Source organism: Anas acuta, chromosome 11 (assembly GCF_963932015.1).
Source record: "Anas acuta chromosome 11, bAnaAcu1.1, whole genome shotgun sequence".
Taxonomy (NCBI): Eukaryota; Metazoa; Chordata; class Aves; order Anseriformes; family Anatidae; genus Anas; species Anas acuta.
Genome location: NC_088989.1, coordinates 21,809,467 through 21,833,498, shown reverse-complemented (window position 1 = coordinate 21,833,498; position 24,032 = coordinate 21,809,467). Strand labels below are relative to the sequence as shown.

The 24,032-nt window shown below is 36.4% G+C and overlaps 1 protein-coding gene across 18 annotated transcripts in view; it reads left to right on the top strand.

The window, feature by feature from the left end:
* The window catches only part of ERC2 (ELKS/RAB6-interacting/CAST family member 2), a 556,650-nt gene that overhangs the window by 103,023 nt on the left and 429,595 nt on the right, over positions 1-24,032 (top strand). For all 18 annotated transcript variants that reach the window (XR_011100132.1, XR_011100130.1, XR_011100127.1 and 15 more), the window contains one exon: positions 22,988-23,062. Coding sequence is in view for 2 of the 18 variants with exons in the window: in XM_068694082.1 (XP_068550183.1) it covers positions 22,988-23,062 (75 nt within the window). In the remaining 16 variants the exon portion in view is untranslated. The remainder of the gene's footprint in view (positions 1-22,987; positions 23,063-24,032) is intronic.

Sequence of the window (24,032 nt, the reverse complement as noted above, 5' to 3'; positions counted from 1 at the left end):
ACACAGGTGTGCAGCCTGGAAATTAATGCGTTAAAAGGCACAAAGACTCTATAGAGATTTCTAAGTTTCTATAGAGACACAGAGAAGTGTTCAAATGTCACTCAAAGGCATCCCAATGAGGGGGGAAGAGAGGCTCAGCCCGTCGACTGATCCCAGGGGTCAGGAGGTCCTTGGGGTGGTATATTCCCTCGGGATGGTATCTCCCCTGACGGTGGTATCTTACGATGATATCTTCACTGATATCCCCTCTCTCTTAGGACAATTTATATTATTTTCTATCTTTTAGGTGGAGCTTGAGTGACTCTAGTCAAACATATCATAGTTACGATTGGTGAAAAGTTCTCCTGTCTCCATTTAAAGGTATAGGCTCTGAAAAATTCAGAGTGTAAGCTGAGTGAGGGGTGTTTGCACCTTGGAGGCCGGTAGCTTTTGGGATGGAGGTGTGTTTTGGTATTATAATGATATTATAATGAGCAAAAGTACACTAGGGTACAGCATTTGTCAAAACATGACAGGTCCTTGGCTCAGGGTAGCAAAAAGTGCAGCTTATTGGTCTCGGTGTGCACAAGAACAATTGAGTCTGCACCTGGTCACAGAGCCTAGCAGTGGTGTCTACACTCCATTCTACACTCCCTACTGCTCCTTAGAGCTAGCACACCAGGTTCCCCCAGCACAACAGCATCTAAAGTTGGAAGCCTCAGGTAAAGCCTCAGGGAATGCTCAGGTAATGCACCTATGCCCTACCCTGAAAGCCTTTTCAGTGCTGTACATTTTCTTTAAAATGTGAATGTTAGTTTTATTTTCCTAGTTACTTCATGCAATTGTACCACAGAAATCTACTAAAACCTTGCTAGCAAATGGAACTACCTTAAAAGTTTAAAATAAAACAAACAACAACAAAAACCCACAAATGTTTTAACCTGTATTAAATCAATGATATTAAAATAATGGTTTATGTGCTCTGGCACCTGAGCAATGTAATCTGTAATGGGATTATTTCATTGTGATAAAACTGCAAATTAATTTTAATAGTGTGAAATATTAAGTTAAAGATATTTTGTATTTCTCTTTGCTAGCAAGTTCCTGAATTACAGAAGACTTTAAATTTTTTTAACACTCAGAGGCAGTCTCTCACCTAGCCTGGAAAACAGCAAGATTTAAATAAACAAAAACAAAACAAAAACATTTAAAGAACAGAACTCTGGGGACTGGCTAGGAGTCCTTTGCAAAGAAACTGAGTTATTGACTGACCTTGGAGGATGGAATGAAAACAATGAGGTGTCATTAATTTTTTATAATTGCCATCACTATAGGTGATAACTGGAAGCAATACGTCTTGTCTTGAAAACATCCTTCCAAGGCTGTTTTAGATGCCACTATACTAACACAAGCAAGCAGAAAATTAGCATGCCTGTATTTTACTCTGTTAATCTTGTCTGATTTACTGCACTGAGAAACTAATTCTAACAGACTTTTAAAATTTTTTGAGCAAGTAGTTCTGTGAATACTCAATGCTGGAAAGTCTGTCCAGGATGTTCTAAGTGTTTTTATAAAATAACACTGAAATAAATAATGATTTAAAACTCTACTTTTTTTTTTTTTTTTTTTTTTTGTGACACTACAGACTATGATTTATTTGTGGGTGGACCATCTGTTTCATGTACTACTGCTTAATTATGAGAAAAAAAGAAAAACAAAAACAAAAGCAGAAAAGGCAAAACATATCTGAAGGCAACAGAGAAGTCTTCTACTGTAGCATACTAGTTAGCAAATAGTGAGGCATAACAGGAATAGATGTGGAGAGCTAGGAAGTTGGTACTGAGGATGTTTTGAGGGGGATTTGTGCTGGTTTGCATCCACTCTGATTCTCTGTGCTAAATTCCTGAACATAGGTGCAGTACATAAGAGCTAAAGATGGAGACAAACAAGACAAACAAGATTCTCTTTGACAGCTAGTGGAAGCTTTTTTTTTTTTTTTTTTCTCAAAGAGAGGTGGAAAAAGTATAAGAGAGGGGAAGATAGAAGTTGCTTTTGTGCTTTTTATCAAACATTTTTTAATTTGGCAAGGTATTTACTGTATGTGAAACTTGTGCTAAGGTATTTTTTAAATTTGTATATATAATAACTATCTTTTGGTCGTATTTGTAACTTAATCAGAGAAATTTTCAGTAAATGTTTGTTAGGTTTAAATAAATTTTGTTTCCTTCTAGACAACTTAATAGACAAAGATCTTTTATTAAATGTTTGTGATTTCTTTTCCTCTCTCTACTCCATTCCCACTCAAAGTAGGTAGCTTTTAAAGAAGTATGCTACTAAAGTAGCATAAGAAGGGTAGAGCTAACCACTCAGAAATTTAGAAGTAAAATCTTTGATTTTCAGTAGAACCTCTAATGTCTTAATTTTTACAGAATAGATTTTCCACAAGATGCACCTCTTTAATAAAACAAAGCAAAACAAACAAACAAAAAAACAGTTCAGCTGTTCCATACTTGGGTCAGGTAATCAACCAGTGTTCTTTTTGGCAGAATGTCTCTGTCATTTGCTGCAGAAACTGGAAGAAAGTGTACTGAATGAAGCAGGACAAGAAAGAAATAGAGGTATGGTAGATCAAAGGGGCTACATGTGACTTGAGAGCTGGCTCTGTCACAGCTTTTTTCCTCATTGCTGAGACAGTTTTTTCAGGCAGAGCTCTTGCAAATGTCTGCCTGTGCGCTTCTGATTTTTCTGGCTTATCTGCCTTTTGAGTTTAAGAATTCTGTAAATACTATGTGTTTAGAATTGCAGATAAGGTTATTGGAATGCTCAGATTATCTATTGAAAATAATTAAAAAAAAAATCAATCATCCAGTCACTGGGGCATTGCTCACTTTGCCTGTTGATCTGCATGCTGAAGAGTTCACAAATGAGAAAGCTGTGAAGTCAGGTCTGTGGAGTCAAAACATCTTTTGTTAGGAATCTGGGAAGGATTATTCTGAAATAGCCACATGAGGAGTGGAGAATACATATATAACTTTTACATAATAAAATTCAAAATTTAATAACAATTTACACTGATTACATTACAAATGTAACAAATTTTAAGGGTCTGTTCATTAACATAATAGCTGTTTTCTCTCTCAAAAATGAAATAAAAATATAAAGATCAAGATTATAAAGTTATGATTCATAATGTATTTAAGATGTATCGTGCTAAAGATAATGTGATGGGTTTATAGAACTCTATCTGTAGACCATTAGGCTGTAGTATTGCTCTTTCCTAATTCCTATTACTATAATAGGTTGTTTAGTTCATGCACACCATGTTCAGTCAATAAACAAACATCCAGAGCATGTGGCAAGTTCATTTTCCAGAGGTTTTGGAAAAATCTAATTAGATGAGATAATGTAGCATTACAGTAATGCAAAAGCTAAAGTATAAAATACATTCACTTGTAATCTGAGCATTACCCAGGCTGCTTTCTGTTAAGTGTTTTCTGTGGGAAATTACTTGCATTAAAAGCAGCAGTGCTTTCCAATGAAGGAAAGCCCTTTGAGTGATGCTGTTCTTACTACAATTTTACTTCATCTTGAAAAAATATAATTTCATAACTTAAAGTGTTCAAGAGTCTTTGTTTTCATGTAATATTACCAGTGTAGTGGTAGAAGAGAGATGTACTTGTTCCAGATTTTGCTTGGTTGCTTTGAATATGCTCTGCTGGTATTTCAGGACATTTGGAACTGAATAGGATATGATCTTTAATTTCTTTAGGGTTAATCTTGCAGGACACTGAATAAAATTTGAGAAATTAATTTTAGGAAATAAAGCCAGCACAAAATATGTACAGGGCCTGGACTTTTCACATGAAAGCACATTGTTTATGCTTAGAAATATTTAGAGAGGCAAACTTGCTACCTGGAAGAGCAATATAGATTAACTAAATATGTCCAACACATGTTATTTTGTAAATTTGGCTTTCTTTATAAATATTCTTAGACTCTGCAAACCTCTCTCTGTTATCAGATATTTTGTACAGAAGGATATGTCCTAGCATTAAAAAGAAAGGAAAAGGAAGGAAAGAAAGACAGATTTAAGCCTGCAGAAAATAAATACATCATCTTTTTACTCAGTAGATGTGAACACCATTACCGGTCCCTTCTTATACACTACTCTTACAACTAGTCTCATGTCTTTATTTCATATTTCCATATAATTTATGTATCTTTATTTTATGTAATTCGAATTATTTCTTTTATATAATTGTGGCAACTTTATATAATTTATAATTATATGTAATATAATATGTAATATTATAATTTTAATATGCAATAAAATGTAATCTTTAGAAGGCAATGGAGTTAATAAAAATTGTTCTTCCTGGTACTTTCGAGGATCTTTCTTCCACTTGAAAAAATGCTTGCAGTTTTAACTCACAATCCTCCATTTTCTGGTATTGCATCTGCATGTACTGTGAAGTACATGTATGTGGGATGATCTCAATTCTCTTCTGCCCATCTTGAGCACAACAAGGTCACTTTATTTCTTGGTGGTTTCTCCTATAAAGCTGCCTCTCATTTAACTTTGTGAGTTCAGCTGGCTAATATCAAGCAGGTAAACAGTTGCACAGGGTTAAATAAAGTTACAGGTACCTTTTCCCTACATCTTATGTTATTCTTGCAGTTTGTGAGAAATTAGTTTGTCAGTAGATGGCAGGAATAAGAGATGCTTCATTCCTATTCATCTTTTGATCATGTCGTTGCCTTCAACATTATCTTTGCAGTTCTGTCAATGAGAACAGAGTTAGGTTGGAACAGAGGTGCAAACCTGTACAATGCAGAACTCTCAAAAGTAAGAAAATTGATTTTTACTCCCCAAGGCTCTACTTAAATGGCAACTGCTTGCTGCTCAGCAGCTCAGTGTTTTTCAGAGTTACTGGAGTGAAAACTTGCTAGCTTTCTAACAGCTTGATGGAAGTTCTGCATTTGTGGGAATGTCATACTTACCAAAAAAGTATTTCAAGATTAGATTAGCAATAATCTGGTTTTGTGTGCACTAGTGGTGCATTACACATAAGGGTGTAATAAACTTAGTCCCTGAGGAAATTAGAAAGAGTTTATGTAGGAAGACGCTTTTTATGTTTAAAATGACTGCAGTTCATCCAAACCTGAGTCATTGTCCTCTTTGTAACTGTGGTGCTTCTCTGGAAATCAGGTACATGCAAGCTTCTGAAAAATGAACAGTGTTTGCTTGTTTTTTTCTAACGGACAGGTGAAGAGAGTTAACAGCAGTGATGATGATACAAGAGCTCAAAGACTAACTTTCAACAGAAGAGATGGAGTGTGCTATCTATCACTGTAGGGTGCTCTCAGGAAAAGGGAAACATGATTTTTGATCTTAGATGATGTATTCGTTTTTTTTTTTTTTTTTTATTGTGTGTGTCTTTTAGTTGCTGAAGTATGAAAGGAGTGGGTAGAATATGCTCTGAATGTCTTTAGTAAACTGAAGTCCAAGAGGAAGATGGAGAATGCTCTTTAGTTCAGAAAAGTGTTAATTTTGAGCAGGATACTTCATATTTCAGTGCTGGCAATACAGAGGCGTTTCTGAATGCATGTAGAAGGGAACTAAGAAAGGTTTGTAGCACCTACAAGGATCAACACCGTCCGTTATTGCAAGAAACATTTCATGGTTTTGAAGGTTCAAAGGGCTTTGAATAGTAAGAGAAGCCTGAGAGTTGTTTGTATTCACTGTGCTACCTGGAAAATAATTTCCTTTCTCTTTGCATTTCTTGCTGCTATGTATGAGTTGCTCCACCTCTGTTGCTCTACTTTCAGTCCTTTTATTGGGGACTTATTATTATTTATCAGTGTCTTTTACTGCTCAAACTCAAAAGTTTTGGTCTGTAGTCAACACCTTGATCCATGTTTACGGTTCTTAAAGACATAATCTATTATTACAAGTACAAAGCCTGTTTTCCCCTCAGCTAATATCTGTAGAGAAACTTTTAGATGAGTAAAGGTAAATAAGGATTAGCAACCAAATATGATTATAAACATCTAAATTTGGAATTTTGAACCACCAATGCTGATGCTTGCGTAAACAGTGAGCTTAGAACATTGTGTGCAACTATTGGAAAACATAGGTAGCTAGATACCAGGAAAAGTGCTACACTAAGAGTAAGGCTGAAGAGTGTTTCTGAATAACTTAATATACAAATATGCCAGATATGTTGTAATTACTTTTTATAAAACAACAACAACAACAAAAAATCAAACAAACAAACCACCACCAACAAAAAAGCAAACAAAAATGGAAAATGTCCTAGGTAATCTTATTCTAACTTGTAAAATATTGTTTATTCTAAATAGATCAAAGCAAACTAATTGTTAACTGTAAGTGATGGTAACTGAAAGAATTTCCAAGACTGATTTTGAGAGCTGTTCTATTACAAAAGAAGGATCATAGCAACAATATATTGAAATGCTGAAAAACTAAGATATACAGATTTTGAGTTTTGGGACTCATTCCTAAAGGTAGGAAGGTGAACCAACATGTTAAGAGTAACTTTGAACTTTTTTCTGCTTTAGTTTCTTAGCAAAAAATGTATTTAACTTGTCACTTCTCCTTTTCTGAAAGTTCTTGATTAATAAAGCAAGCACATAAGCTGGTACTTACTCTGTATATAGGGATTGTTCTGTATGCATACAACATCTGCAGATGCAGAGAACATGAGGGTGTGGCAGAAGAACTAAAGGGGTCCTTCAGGGTGGCCCATTTCTTCCAGTGAATACAAGGTACTCCTCATGACTGCAGTCACAGAAGTCCTACATGCTTTTCTGTGGTAAGTTTGCCATGGCGAAAGAATTATTTGTCAGTTACTCTCATATTTATGTTTTTCATCACAGAATTAACATCTTGTGCTTGTATTTTGGAATCATTTTACTTTTCTAATTCTTCAGTTAAATTTATTTTATCATCATTATGATTATAATGTCTCTACTTTTTTATTTTTTTTAAGTGGTTGAATAATCATACAAGCTACAAATGAATCCAGGATTCTTTTTTTCCTTTTTCTGTATTACAGATACTATGATCTGGCAGGAAATGTCTTTGTAAGAGAAGGGTCAGAAAAAGAAATAGATGATCCAGCTTGAAAGACTAAATTGAAGAAGGTAATGATGCAGCTCTTTGACTCATAGTTCTTCCCATTTGATATGATAATTAGCTGTCTTAGAATGCTGCAAGGTAAATATTAATGAAACAAAGTACAGAATCATCTTACCTAAATTTATTTGTTTTAAAGAAAAAGAGAATTAAAGAACCATTATACCATTCTTTTTTAGATCACCCCTATGATGAGATCATCCAGTGTACTTCTGGTTTCCATCTAGAAAAATGTAGAAGATATGAGGATCAGAAGAAGCTTGCTCAAAAAGGATTACAGAGCACTCAGTTTTATTTTAGAAATACTATTTCATGTTGTAAACTGCTTTAAACAAATTACGATCATCCAAAAGTGCAATAAGATGAAGGACTTACAATAAATGTTTATAAACCTGCCATTATTTTTAAATGTTTTTATTACAAATGCAAAGAAATTAAGGTGTTGTTTTTCATAAAATGATCCTCTTCTAAAACCTTGCTTACAGAGATATGGTGTGGAGGACTTGGACAATTAAAGAGACAAGTGCACATATGAAGCCTAATTTTTAAAGGTTTTTTATTGATGGCATGTATGCTATTAAGCTAAATTAAGATATTATATCTTTTTTCTTTTTGTTGCCTCTAAGTAATGTGAAGTTTATCTGAGATACCTTGTGGTAGCTTTTTCTATTCTGGTATGCTTAACGGGCTTGCATATGATTTCATTTGCAGTGACTTTGCATTAGAATGATGTCATTGATTAGCATTACACTTGGCTTACCCTGATGTAAATAAGGAAAGAGTCAAACCGCTGGTTCGAGAAGTTCAGCCTTGAAATTCAGTCTTCTGAATAATGGCACACAAGGATATCTGAATAGAAAATTAATAATGTATGTGAAGGCAGCTTTTAGCATGCTGGGATGTGGACTATGGACCGGTTGCTAAAGAGATTTCTGTTAGGCAGGATTTGATGCCAAGAATTTTAGACATTTGTGGGATAAGTCTATCAATTGGCAGGATATGTAAAGAAGTGATTTTGGAAATGGGGGTTATGTGGTAAGACATAGGGGCCTAGAAAACCTGCTAGATTCTACTAGACAAGCCCATAGAGGGCTGTATTTGATAGTATTTGACCACAAAAGAATGGAACAAGTAAACAATGAAATAAATTGTTTCTGTAATATGTCAACAGAGTTATGCTGTTGGCAAGTTTCCACCAGGTAACTTTTTATACTGTCTAGGTTTCATTTCTTACTCCACACAGTTTCTCTTTTCTTTGCACTGTTAGCTTACATCTCATAGTTTTTAACCCAAATCTATTTATAGCTCTTTGCTTTGAATAATCTTTATATACAAGCTTTGTTATCTGATGTCACCAGAGCTCAGGTAATAGTTGTCTATAGCTGTATTTAAATTCAGGAAAATTGAACAATTAATATAGTTGCTAGGTAAGTTACTAGATTTTTTTTGTTGTTATTGAGTGAGAGTATCGTACAGTCTGTATTCACTGAGAGCTCCTACAAGCACAGTAGTAGCAGGTAAAAATATGTAACATGATATTTATACCTAGTTTGAGGATTTTGTGTGTTCAATCAGTAGTATGCACTTAAACCAGTGAAAGAAAGTAAGTTCAGGCTCTCTAGTGATTTATAGGAGGCATAGATCAAATTCCTCAAAGGCAGGATTGGGAAAGCATGTAAAGTAAACTACCATCTTTGAAAGGATTGTTGGGACTGACCTTGTCTAAGCCCATAAAAAGTTAAGGAATAGATATGAAATAAATGAGAAATGCAACGTCTCGATCAATTGTAAGACAAAGAAGGGTTGTGTAAAATGAACATGAGAGAACTGACTAAATCAGATTACTGTTAGACTCCGTAATAAGCATGGATTGTACAGTGTGAAAGTAGTATGGAAAAAAAGTCATTGTGAGCTATGGAATCCCTACAGGGAGTGTCAAGGAAGCTTACCTCCTAACAGAAGAGTATTATATGAAAAACTAACAACTGAAAGATGGATAAATCATAAATATATGCAAGCATGGGATGATGCTCACAGCTTTGGAGCTTAGAAGCTTTCTGATAACATGATAATCAATGAGTTAATAAGGTCAATGATTATGTGCTAATAATAGGGCTTAAGATTAATTGGTGCAATAAAACTACTTTAACTTCTGGAATATAGTGGACTATGTAGTGGAGACTTGGCAATGTGATGTAAATAAGTGATTAAAAAAAGTGATATAAAGCCAATGTTGGATGAAATATTACTCCTTATGTTTTAGTTTTCAATTTAGTTTTTAATTACTTAGTATCTTTTACTTGGCTGTTTCAAAGACCTTTACACATGCATTTTTAATATGTCAGTGAGATGTATTATATTTTGAAACTAATTTGTAAATAAAAGGCAGAAAAAGACCTCTTCCCCGCCATTATCATACAGAGATATTACAGCCTGTGTTTCAGCACACAGGCTGAGGTTTGCTTGGCATTCTGTTCTGAGCTTTAATCCATAGAATATTATAAAAAGAATTCATGTGGTATATACTTATCTACATATTTTTATTATGCTGATTTTATCAACAAAATAGTATCTCAAATGTTAAATTATTTGTTAGGTGACCATTAAATAGAGAGGTGACTTAAATAGTGTGTGGTGGGGGTGTTGTTGTGGTTAGGTATTCTCAGCAGGCTCTTTTAAAGTCAAACTTTGTATCTTGTATCAATGTATCTTACGTACTTGGCTCATTTGTGGGTTGGGGGAAAAATGTGTTCTGAAGGGAAGTTCAAGGTAGAGACTGTACTGCAGAGTGTAAGACTAATGTACTGGAGAAACAGTTTATTGTTCAAGACAATTTGAACAGATGATTCTTCCCCTATGTTATGAATTCTTTGCTGTACAATAAATCTCTGCTTATTAATGAGATTATTAATGATACTCGGGCATGTCTTTATTTTTAGTCATGAAATAGGCTTACATTTGGTTATATCATTAGTGGTGGGCTGCAAGGTCCTCAGGAAAATGGTAGCATTGTGCAGGTTGGCATAGCTGTTCATCCAGTGGGAAAAAGGGAAGACGCGGTGGGTTAAATAAATTGTTCTGGTTTCCTAAGTTATTTTATTTCCAAATATATATATGGATATCAGATAATATGTAGTGCATAATATGGTCTCCGTATATTAAAACATTTTTATTTGTTGAAACCTAAACCTGTTTTCTGCCCTTCCTCAAATCTGGCACCAAAGATTACCAAAATGCATACTTACTCTGAGGTAATCTTCATGCCTAAAAATAAGTTAAAAACGGAAAATTTTAAATAACTGGTTTGTAATTGCTACAGCTTCTTTGCTACAGAGTGCTTTTTTTTAATATATAATTTAATTGCATGAGAAAAGGAATAAAATAAAGAAACTTTCTTTTGCTTTCATTAAAAAAATGTGGAGGAGAAGTGCATTGTTTTAAGGAGACAATATCAAATACTTTTATACTGGTCATGACTTTAATGCAGGTAAGGTTCTGTAGCATATTTTATGCAGTGAGCAAACATGTTTTCTTCCTTATGTTTCAGTTATTTTTTTTCTTTTTTCCTTCAGATTAAAAAGGTAAGAATGAAAGAAAACTTGAACAGATGAATTCAAATTACTATGTAATGATTTGTTTTCCAGGCAATGGAGAAAGAATTGGAGCAGGTGCTAGGTGGAAGTTTTTTATTTTTTGTTTTTTATTTCTTTTAATTTTACTAGGGTGAGCTGGTGTATAAACTTCAGTTTAACAGACTCTTGACATACTTCATAAAAGGATAAGTGTTCAACTGGATGATAACTATTTCAACAGGTTGTTGACTATGTGACTGGAATGGTTCTTTTCTGTAGGTATGGTAGTGTGTGCAGTATGGTTAGCATGCAAGTCCTAAGTGACGTGTTATGTGATAAATTCTTTTTGTAGGTAACACTAGTGGTGTTTCTGTCACTACCGTATTCTCATACAAAATCAGCTCTGTTTTATATTATTCTGACTGAAATGTGTTTCTGTAATGATTCATTGTGATTCTTCCATAGAACATAAATTCAAGTGAAATACATGTTCTGTATTTGCAAATGTTGCCTCTTTCCTGCTGAGAGATGCTGACTTAGTTGGTGCACCTAAATAATTTGTGACTGACAGGTAGGTCTGCATTGACTTGGGTTAGATTTGGTTTCAACAACCAAAGTGTTGAACTTTGGTTAAGTTCAACATCTTTTAAAGACCTCCAGGGATGGTGACTCAACCACTTCCCTGGGCAGCCCATGCCTAACAACCCTCTCAGTAAAGAAGTTCTTCCTAATACCCAACCTAAAACACCCCTGGCGCAACTTTAGCCCATTCCCCCTCATCCTGTCACCAGGCACATGCGAGAATAGACCAACCCCCACCTCATTACAGCCTCCTTTAATGTCCTTATCAAGAGCAATAAGGTCACCCCTGAGCCTCCTTTTCTCCAGGCTGAACAAACCCAGCTCCCTCAGCCGCTCCTCGTAGGACTTGTTCTCCAGGCCCCTCACCAGCTTCGTCGCCCTTCTCTGGACTCGCTCGAGCACCAACATGTCCTTGTAGCGAGGGGCCCAAAACTGAACACAGTACTCGAGGTGCAGCCTCACCCCTGAGTACAGGGGGACAATCACTTCCCTAGACCTGCTGGCCATGCTGCTTCTGATACAAGCCAGGATGTTGTTGGCCTTCTTGGCCACCTGAGCACACTGCTGGCTCATATTCAGCCTACTATCCACCAATACTTCCAGGTCCTTCTCTGCCTGGCAGCTTTCCAACCACTCACCTCCTAGCCTCTCAGTTCTCGTAATTTCTTTTCAAAAAAGATCAAAGGCAATGGAAAATCAATGCAATTTCAATTTTTTTTTTTTTTCGCAAACATTGCATTTAATGCTTTGAAATTAAAAAAAAAAAAGATTGCTTTATACTTATAAGGATTTTTTATGACAATTTAAGAAAATAGAAATGTTTGTTTGTGTTGCATATAAGATTTTTCTTAAAAAACAACAAAAACAAACTTGTATGAAATAAATATTCATCTCTTATCCAGAATTCAGTTAATGCGCTCATGTTCCTCTCTGAAATATATTTCCATAGCCTGTCAGCTGTAAACAATTTTTGTTAATCTGTGGCCCCTTTTACTACTATGTCACTCATAGAAGTATGCAGTCATTTATCTTAAAGTATGTAATATTTATCTTAAAGAATTTAAATGTGCATTTAAATTGTATGTAGTGGAGAAAGCTAATCAAATAATGTTCATGTTTATATGTTATATTGTAAAGAAGACTTCAACGGATACAGAATTTAATGCTTAGACAATCCTTTTTTTGCGTGTGTGTGTTTATTTGATCCAGCAATCCAATGCTTTTATTTGCACATGTAATAACTGCTTGAGAATGCACAGATAAAATTTGCCTGAATATGTAAGGGAAATAATTTTGGTAATTTCTGAAAGCTTTTACATTCCATTATTTGACAATGTGGTAACTGTTGTCTTTATAATTGTTTTTTTAAATATATATCTGTTTTGTTCTAATGATTATATAATACAACAACAGGCTTCCATCTTCCCATCTTGGAGATGTTAAAATCTAAATAAAAGACAATTATAGATGTACATACAAATAAAAGTACAAAACAGTAAGCATTTGACTCTAGAGTGCTTGATTATGCAAAGTTACCATAATGTATAGATATAGTTTTGAATATTTATGTTCACCTTATGATTAACTATTCCACTTGTAATATAAAGTAAATTCCAGCTATCAGGTACTTCTTGCTTGTAAACAACACAGTTTCAAATAATGTTAGGACTGGTTTGAAGGCACTTAGATAGAAACTCAGGAGTCACAAATTCATCCTAGTACCCATGGTGTGTTTTTTGTTTGTTTTGTTTTTAAATAACTGACATAAGTATTTGAAGAAAGAGTAAGTCCAGAAGTTTAGAAATGAGGGAGTATCCTTAGTGGGGAGGATATTTTGAGAGTAATACTGAATTACACTTTCGTATCAAAAACTAAAATGGTGAGATATCTTACCTGTGTTCGGGATTCAAGTTGCACAATTCCTTTTCTGAAGAAGGTTCAAAATATTACCACAAAACTGTTTGCATTAAAATGCTATACCAAAAAGCCAAAGAGCTTACACATTTGAAGTCTTATTAACTCTGATGTTTGTTAGCTTTGCTGATTAAGGCCTGATGTTTAAATACTAAATAGCTTAAACCAGCAGTAATTTTATATGTAAGTATGTAAAACACACCCATATTTAGAAAAGCACTTCCTGCAGAATTAAGGAACTGAAAATGAAAACCATAAATTATTATAACTAGCAATTCCACTGAGCCAATATGAAGGGAGAATTGACAGTACGGGATACACTATAGAAGGAAGCCTAGAATAATGGTAACAGCAGTATATCCATTAATAATAATTATGGATATTGGTATATGCAGTTATGAAACTATGCTTTTCAAAATTAAGGAAAGTCTCATGCTAGTCCATTCAAAATATTACTGCAATGTGAGGATGTGTATGCCAACACTTCTCCTTGGTTATTACAGGTTATTTGCAGTGATATTCCAAAAAGACTGTTTTATCAATACAGAGTTTACAAACGTGATCGGTACCAGGAAAAAAAAAAAAAGTGAACTGCATATTTGAAGTTCAGTGTCTATAAAGAACAGCTAGCAAGAAGTCAATATGCTACTCATATTTTTCAGTAAACTTAGGAGAACTGTCAAGTGTATGAAATATGTAGTACTTTGACTTGGAGTAGTAGGGTTTGGCTTTATTTTTGGCAGTATTATTTTGCTTCTCTTTAAGATGCAATAGTTTTTTTTTTTTTTTTTTTTTTTTTTAAAACCTGCATTTGGGGCTGAAGAGGAGCACAGATGCAGAACAGAAATTCAGAAATCATTAGATGTATGCGTAGGGCAGAAGACGGAGGATGCATTAATATAGGTATTGACATTATCTTCTTGCTTTTCTAGACTAGGACAGTTGTGACTTACATTTCAGCTTGTTTAGAGAAATTAGCAGGATGTTAGTTACTGTAATGAGAAGCTCAATAGGAAAACTGTTTTTCTCTGCTTATATGAAATAGAAAAGAAGAAGAAATATCCCATAGAAATATCATAAGCACTATATGTTGACACTGCTCGTAACATCCTATCACACAATAGTGTACCCACTTTAAAATATTTTTTGTATTTATGAAGAGCAGGGTTGGCAAGCCACATTTTGCAACTCTGTTCTGTGTTCTAGATGTTAGAACTGTATTTGGTAATCTTTGCTGCAATGTCACCCTTTAAGATTTGGCTGCATCCTGCTGATGGTGGGGACTAGGGAAGTCTACTCTCAGTATCTCTAAGGTGAAATTCTGTTATTACAGGGGAAAAAAAAAAGAAAATCTTGGTTTATACAACTGTTTCTGTTATAAATCCATTTCACTTGCTTATTTACTGTAAATCAGGTGAATTCTATTAGTACAATAAGTTATTGATAAATGTCTATTTTAATGTTTTTTTGTTTGTTTGATTGTTTTTTTAATGGCATAGTTTTTCATGCAGTTTTAGATTTTGTACACACTGTGAAAAGTAGAAATAATCTTTTAGCCACAATGTATTCACAGTGTATGTTGCATAAATAGAAGTGTTGACTGGAAGTTTTATTTTTTGGTTGTCATCCACTTCCTCTGACAACAAATATATAGGCTTCCTTTACTTACGTGCATTCACGGGTTTTGTTCTGAATTTTTAAACAAAATTAAGATAAGGAAAAGAGAGAACAAAATCATCAACAGGCCTCTTTCTTGGAAGATATTTGTGAGGCAATAACATTTCTTATTTTGGGAAATAATTTTAGTAAGAGGAAAAAAGAGCATTAATTTTGGGCACAAAAAGACATGGTCCTCTAGATATTTTTTTTCCTTCTACAAAGAAAATAAATGCTCAAGAAATATGGTGAAACTACAGTTTCAGTAGCTCCTTTCAGGGAACATTCAACATGCTTTCAATTAGAAACTGAATTGTCCCACATGCATTTCAAGCTCCATACACAAATCACCTTTTTGCTTGAAACTTTTTCTATGTGGTCTATTGCCAGAGGACACTCTTCAAGTATGACAACATATGTGGTTGCTTAAGGTGCTTTTGACATACAAGTCAAAAGCTGAGTTTCTTAATGCTCAGATTATTTTCCCTTAGAGTCTTCAGGGGCACGTTGGTAAAACATATCCTAAGTTCTTATTTTATGCATGAGTTCAAGAATATATTGAAGTATGATTTTTATTTTTTTTTAATAGATAGTGATTCATTATGGTGGTTTTATCCTGGTGTAAAAACTTTGTTCCTCTCTCCCCTATGTCTTCACACAGCCAAGATTTCTAATCTAGGCAAGGAGTGGTTTAAGAACAGTTGTCCAAGAGTAATACTGAGGCCAGTGAGGTTATTGCTAGACTCATCTGTGGTGTTGGAGTATTGATGTGTTTTTCAGAGCTTGTTAGTATCTAATTCATTAAACTTACCGCTAAATTCCTTGGTATTCATCTCAACTCTTATCTGTCCGTTTATCGGAAAATGCTCAATGGAGAGAAAATTAGGCCTGCATCTTGAGTAGTCGGCTTAACTGAGAATTTAAATTCTAATACACCTATTATATGAAAAAACTTTCTCTAGTACAGAACTCATATAGCTATCAATTCTTTGTTTCCCATAATTTTTCATTTCATAGCTTGTCTTCACATTTTCTTTTCTTCAAACTATAAACATAGTTTGAGAAATTGGGTCAAATCCCAACTGGTTCTCACAGAGCTCATGTACCTATAGTACTGGCTCTGTAAAAGAAGACCAATGGCAATGTGTGCTTTGGAATAATTTCTGAGCATGTTTTATTTTACTGCACACTGCAGCCAGACGTGGAATTTTTTTTTTTTATTGTTGTCAGTTTCCAGACAGATAGCTTGATCAGGATTTCTTAAATATGCTTTCATCTAAATTACTGTGATGCCATTTTGGCTAGGGGTAGGTGGGAAGGGGTAGAAAACAGGAAAGAGAAGATGAGCTTATGCATTACAAATAAATTAATTCCTATATGTTACATTTTTGTAGTATTTTCATTAAGTATTATTTGATTGGTCTTTCTAATGGTATTTTTGGCTAAAGATAGTACTGTTTAGATACTTTTGGTGAGTGGTGTGATTTTACTTAAATGAAATAATTGATTAGAATTATTCATATATTCCTGATTTAAATTTTCAAGTCCAGAGAAGCTAGTCATGTAGAAATAATACCAAGGCTTCCTTTGCCAGAAGCATGGAAACAGTCTGCTTTGTTGAGGTACTTGAGAGACTTAGCAGCTCTTATACCATCACCTGCTGTAAGTCACTGATTTGTACATCCTAATTAGGAATATAAGAAGTTAGGTTTACTAATAGAATGGTTTTCTACACCTGTACTTATGTTGCCTTAGGAAAAGTTGCTGCCATCTTTAATCATTCACTTCTCCCAAAGGTTATTTAACTATGATGTCTTTGTATTATATCTTTATTTTTTGTATGTCTTAAATTTTGACTTCTTTTAAAAAATCTTTTTTGATTCCATTTTCATCCTATTCTTTAATTAGTAAAAAATTACCACTTGAAATGGAAGCACTCACTGAGAATTTCTTGAGTTGGATGCCATCCCTAAACTGCCTGTTATCTGCAACAGTCCTTTTCATTTTATCACTTTGTGTAATGCTATTTGAAGAGGTTTTATGTAAATAGAAGGTAAAATCTTGAACTGCATTAACAGTGTTTATGTAATCTTTGAACTGAAAGACTTGAGTAAATCTCATCTAATCAGAACAAGACAGTTACCAATGATCTTAGGGACTTTAATACATCAGAAACAGAATAAAAGAAAGATCAGTTTGTAGCACTCTGGCTTTCCTCCAGCCAAGTGATGAAGAGTCTTACAATAAAGCTAGGATGAAAGGGCAGTTTTGTTTCAACCTAAATTAGTATTAGGTTCATATAGCTGATGCTATGTAGTGCAGGTGTTGAATATCAGTCAGTAATGAGAAAATCTTGAAAGGTCATCTTATCCATTTCTGAACAAAGGAACAGGATTTTTTTTCAGCATTTTTAAGGAAGTATATGAAATGCCTCCTCTCGGTATTTTCTGATGCTTAAATTAGTATTAAAATGGTGTGCTGAAGTTACTCATGAGGCCAGAAAAATAAAAAATAAATGCTACTCTAATGTCTCAGAAACATGGAAGGAGAAAGCAACAGCCAGTTTTCATTTAAGGCTCATTGTGGTCTAAAAGAATACTAGAGAATTTTGAAGAAAAAGATCTGATTACGTGTCAGTTTTGTGGGGGGGTGTGTTAACCACCTTGACAGCTAAGCATCATTATGAAATTCTAGGGCTAATTATGTGGTGTGGGTATCTGATTATGCAGGATTATAATTAATTTGTATGTAAGAAGTAGTTATTCAGATGTAATAGCAATTACAGTGAAACAGATGTCAGGGGATGTAACGAAAGTGTAATTTCCTAAATGAGCACATATCTGAGAAATTAGTGTTATAGACCTTGATGGTTACAGAGATGATGGCATAAGTACTTTAACATGGATGTAAGTGTCAAGAGTTCCATTTGATGGAGTGCAGGTTAAACTATCCCTGACGCTGTGCTTTTTTGTTTGTTGAAAAACAAAACAAAAAAACAGCCAACCCTTCCCTACCTCTCCCTTACCCAAAGTTTCTTTAGGCTCTTTAGACTTTCTTTCTTTCTTTAGACTTTTTCTTTCTTTAGACTTTCTTCTTTCTTTAGACTTTTTCTTAAAAGAAATTATCATAGAATCATAGAATATTCCGAGTTGGAAGGGACTCAAGGATCATCAAGTTGAACTCCTGGCACTACACAGGTCTGCCCAAAAGTTTAGACCATGTGACTAAGTGCACAGTCCAATCACTTCTTAAATTCAGACAGGCTTGGTGCAGAGGCTATGTCCCTGGGGAGCCTGTTCCAGTGTGCAGCCACCCTCTCGGTGAAGAACCTCTTCCTGATGTCCAGCCTAAACTTCCCCTGCCTCAGTTTAACAGTATTCCCGTGGGTCCTATCACTGGTGTTTACAGAGAATAGGTCACCTGCCTCTCCACTCCCCTTCGCAAGGAAGTTGTAGTTGACTGTGATGAGGTCTCCCCTTAGCCTCCTCTTCTCCAGGCTGAACAGGCCCAGTGCCCTCAGCCGCTTCTCATATGTCTTCCCCTCTAGGCCCTTCACCATCTTCGTCGCCCTCCTCTGGACACTCTCCAACCGTTTAACGTCCTTCTTGTACTGTGGTGCCCAGAACTGCACACAGTACTCGAGCTGAGGCTGCACCAGTGCAGAGCAGAGCGGGACAATCACCTCCCTCGACCAGCTAGTGATGCCGTGCTTGATGCACCCCAGGATACGGTTGGCCCTCCTGGCTGCCAGGGCACACTGCTGGCTCATATTCAACTTGTTGTCTACCACAACCCCCAGATCCCTCTCCAGCATCTCATCACCCAGTCTGTACGTATAGCCAGAGTTGCCCTGTTCCAGGTGCAGGACCCGGCACTTGCCTTTCTTAAACTTCATGTGGCTGGTGATCGCCCAGCTCTCCAGTCTGTCCAGATCTCTCTGCAAGGCCTTTCCACCCTCATCTGAGTCCACAACTCCTCCAAGTTTGGTGTCGTTGGCAAATTTGCTCAGAACACCTTCTAGTCCTACATCCAAATCATTTATAAAGACATTGAAGAGGACTGGCCCTAAAATGGAGCCTTGAGGGACCCCACTAGTGACCGTCCGCCAGCCACATGTGGCCCCATTTACCACAGCCCTTTGAGCCCTGCCCGTCAGCCAATTGCTCACCCATCGTATGATGTTTTTGTTAAGTTGTATGCTGGACATTTTGTCCAGTAGGATCCTATGGGAAACTGTGTCAAAAGCCTTGCTGAAGTCCAAAAAGATCACATCAGCTGGTTTCCCTTGGTCAACTAGATGGGTGATCTTATAAAAGGAAATCAAATTTGTTACGCAGGACCTACCCCTCATGAACCCATGTTGGCTGGGACCAATGACTGCATTGTCCCCCAGGTGTGCCTCAATAACTTCAAGGATCATCTTCTCCATAATTATACCAGGAACTGACATGAGACTGACAGGCCTGTAATTGCTAGGGTCTTCTTTCTTCCCCTTTTTGAAAATTGGGACAACATTTGCCATCTTCCAGTCTACTGGAACCTCTCCAGATTCCCAGGATCATTGAAAAATAATTGAGAAAGGTCCTGCAGTGATGTCATCCAGCTCTTTAAGCACCTTGGGGTGAACTCCATCCGGACCCAGGGACTTGTATGGATCCATGTGGAGCAGCAAATCCCGCACACGTTCAGGGTCATTTAGGAGTTTATCATTCCCACCGTCATGGCCTTCCAGCTCAGGGCACCCTGGATCCCAAAGCCCATCATCAGTGTTGAAGACAGAGGCGAAGAAGGCATTAAATGTCTCTGCTTTGCCTATGTCATTGTCTGTGAGGAGACCTTCCTCTTCAAGTAGTGGACCTATGTTTTCTCTGGTTCTCCTTTTTCTGTTCACATATCTATAAAAACCTTTTTTTATTGTCTCTCACAGACATGGCCAGCTTCAACTCTAGTTGGGCTTTGGCCCCACGAATTTTCTCCCTGCAAATACGAACAGAATCCCTGTATTCCTTCCTCATTGCCTGACCCTCCTTCCAGCAGCCGTACACTTTCTTTTTTTGCCTAAGCTCCAGTAGAAGTTCCCTGGTCAGCCAGGCTGGCCTTCTGTCCTGCCTGCCTGCCTTCTGATATTTTGGAATTGCCTGATCCTGTGCTTTTAGGAGGCAGTGCTTAAAATTGACCAGCCCTGATGGACACCAATGCCTTCAAATTAAAAAGACAAAGAAGTGCCATTCAGAAATGATGTAATGGATAAAAATCTGGTTTCCTTAGGCTATTAATGACTTTGTGAAATGTTCAGAATATCTCTTGCTTAGCTGTTCAGGCAAATCTGAAACCCTTCAGATGACCTCAGACAGTAAAACAATCGGTATAAGTTATCATTCTCATAAAGTGGTAATATCCTTGAAGCAGTACCCCAAAAGTATATCCCTGAATCAGTACCCGAAAAGAAAAACACGTACATAGACCAACATAAATTCAAGAACTGAGCCCTTTGGGAGTCTCCAAACATTTGAATGTGATTGGAAGAAAACCCACACAAAATAATAAAGTGGGAGTAATATTCTGATCTTCTCCAGAATCTTAGTCTGCTTCATTTTACCATCAGGGATAGGGAAGAAAAGCTTTTAAATCAGCCAGCTTCAGATTGATTCATAAAGCAAACAGGGAAAGTATTATGAGGCAAGTCTTCATGCTATGATAGACATCTAGGAATATGCATCATTGGCAGTCTATTCATCTTTGGCTAAGGGGGTGGAAACTCTGGTTTGTCTCCCTGGGTAATGTATGGAATCCTGTTTATATTCCCCAGGCCTTGGGAAGCAAAGTCTGGTCTTAAAATTAGCTGTAATTTTTGCTGATCAGATAATGGTCTGGCCAGCTATTTTTCCATGACTTTTGTTATGACAAATCTATGACATACTCTTATTTTTCTAAAACATTTGTGTGGTGAATGTACTTGTTTCATCTGATACAACCAGCTGGTGGTGATTGAAAGATTCCCTCTGGATAGGTGATTTGCAAAGATTTTTCTTTTTATAACGCGGAGAATCAGAAAAATAGAAATACAAAAACAAGGAGAAAGGAGCATTCAGATGTTTTCTTAAATGCCCAGTGCAAAATTAGAAATTCAATGTTCTCATATGTTAGAGATGGTTTAAATATACCTATATATTTCATAGAATCATAGAATCATAGAATATCCTGAGTTGGAAGGGACCCTTAAGGATCATCAAGTCCAACTCTTGACACCGCACAGGTCTACCCAAAAGTTCAGACCATGTGACTAAGTGCACAGTCCAATCTCTTCTTAAATTCAGACAGGCTCGGTGCAGTGACCACTTCCCTGGGGAGCCTGTTCCAGTGTGCAACCACCCTCTCTGTGAAGAACCCCCTCCTTATGTCAAGCCTAAATTTCCCCTGCCTCAGCTTAACCCCGTTCCTGCGGGTCCTGTCGCTGGTGTTAATGGAGAAAAGGTCTCCTGCCTCTCGACACCCCCTTACGAGGAAGTTGTAGACTGCGATGAGGTCTCCCCTCAGCCTCCTCTTCTCCAGGCTGAACAGGCCCAGTGCCCTCAGCCGTTCCTCGTACGTCTTCCCCTCCAGGCCTTTCACCATCTTCGTAGCCCTCCTCTGGACACTCTCCAACAGTTTCATGTCCTTTTTATACTGTGGTGCCCAGAACTGCACACAGTACTCGAGGTGGGGCCGCACCAGCGCAGAGTAGAGCGGGACAAATTTAATATTTAATGCAATATTTTTAATATTTAATGTATTTAATGTCAGAATCTAATTTAGCAGTTTATATTTATCCATTTAACCATTATGTTTCTGTACATCTCTTCTATGGAAAGTACACAGAATGAGCAAAATAGAATAGGCAAGACAGCATCCAATTCATTATTTCTCTTCTTCGTAATTACTTACATTACTGGGATTCTTAGGAGGTTTGGTTATTGGCTAAGGTGTCATTGTTAGGTACTGTACAAATAGTGAATATTTGCACTATGTAATGGTGAAGATAATAAGGATCACGGTGTTATGGTTTTTGATTACTCTTTTTCCTGAATTTCAAGACGATCTGGGAGAAGCACGATTTGGAATACACAATAGCTCAGGTTCTGGAGTCAGTTAACCTGTCTTTCAGTGAACACATCCAGCTTCTCAGCCTACCATGCAAAAATGTATTGGTCATTGTTATAAAGTTAGCTCAAGTGTGAATGTAGAGCACTGATGTGCAGGAAAACCAGGGTGAGAAAGATATCTGCCTTGGCAGTCCTGCCCTTTTGAGGGGAGCCATGTATGGCTAAGTCTGCCCTATTTTGGTTTCTTACAAATTGATTGGACCGTTTGTAGGAGGGGTATAAGCATCATCAAATTCTGAAGTAATGTTTCGTTACAGCTCTACATTGCTCTATGTAAATGTGCATTTTTTTGTGATACCTTAGACCAAGATACAACTGTGTTTTGTAAGAGCCTGAGTGATGCTATCTTTGTTCTCTCTTTTTACAATGACCAATAGGCACTAATTCTGTTAATTGTATGTCTTATCTAATGATTAAAATCTTTTTCTGCTATGTGTGCAGTACAATGAGTAAAAAATAGGAAAATGTGAAAACTGAAATGTAATTGCTAATGTAGAGGATGTTGCATCAGCCCACTATGTAATTACTATCCTTAAAACATCAAATTTAAATATAATGTTTTTAAATCGCTTATTTCAGGTATCAGTGGAAAAACTAAAATGAAACAACAGTAGAAGATTTTACATGTACATGACTCTTAACAGTATTTGAACTAGTAGCACAACTGAATGGACTAAATTTTGATATCTAGGCAGAAACAGCAGTGTTGTATTTGGACTAAGAAATTACTTGCTGGCTTTGTCACAGTTGACATTAATTATTGATAGAGGTTTCAGTAATAGTGCGTGTGCCAGCAGTCTTGACTGTAATATAAGAAAGGGACTGCAGTGGTGTTAGAGGGATTATAGAGAGGGAAGCACCTGTAGCATTTGGAGTTGCATGCTCTAATAATCAGACTTCTGTTTTGCTGCAATACATTCATGAGTGATTAAAATAATGGAAAGATGAGTCATCAGGCTTATTTCTATCGTGTCCCTCCACAGGAGTTACATAGAAGAACCCAACTTCAGCCTGAGCCAGCAAAGACAAAGGCTCTTCAAACAGTTATTGAAATGAAGGTATGGTCTTTGCATGTTTTCCTATACATTAATTTTTTTAGCTTGAATGGCTGGGATGGAGGTAATTTTCTTCATAGCAGTCTGTAAGGTGCTGGTCGGGATTGGTGACCAAAACACCAATTGATAGCTCAGCTATTTTAGTTGTTGCTGAGCTATGCTTACACAGCATCAAGGCTTTCTCTGTTTCTCACTCTACCCTCCCAGCGAACAGACTGCGGGTGGACAAGAGTCAAGGTGGGAATGCAGCTGGGACAGCTGGCCTCAGTTGAGGAGAGGGATATTCCATACCATATAATGGCATGCTATTCAGTGAAACTGAAGTGAGGGGAGCATTCAGAGTTACGGCATTTATCTTCCCACAGAGCAGATGTGTGATGAAACCCTGTTTTCCTGGAAATGGCTAAACGTCTGCCTGTTGATGGGAATTAATGAATGAATTCTGTATGTTGTTTTGCTAGCACACATAGTTTTTCTTTATTAAACTAGCCTTATCTCAAAGAACAAGTTTTCTCACTTTTGCCCTTCTGATTTTCTTCCCCACCCCACTGAGGGAGAGTGAGCATGCCACTGTGTGCTGCTCAGCTGCCAGCCAGGGTTAACCCACAGCTACTCAGTTTATAACTTTTACTATTAAATGCTTGCTTTTACTTTTCAATTTACTTTGCTGTGAAGCTAAGAATAGTAAGTATTTCTTTCTCCAACCTTTAAACCAAAATTATTCTGCATCCATTACTGTCCAGAGCTAGGGATGAAAAGAGATGAAATCTGAAGGCCTGTAATTTCATATATATAAAACATGTACTCAGTAAACTTATAAAGCTGCCTTTCTGAAGGCAGAAATGTATCTCTTTTAAAGACACTTGATAAATATTTGCCTTTCTCTTCACTTGTTTCTATAAAAAGTCGACTTTGTTACAAATTAATCAAAACTCTTGTAAATGAACAAACTGGCATACTAGATTTCGTATCT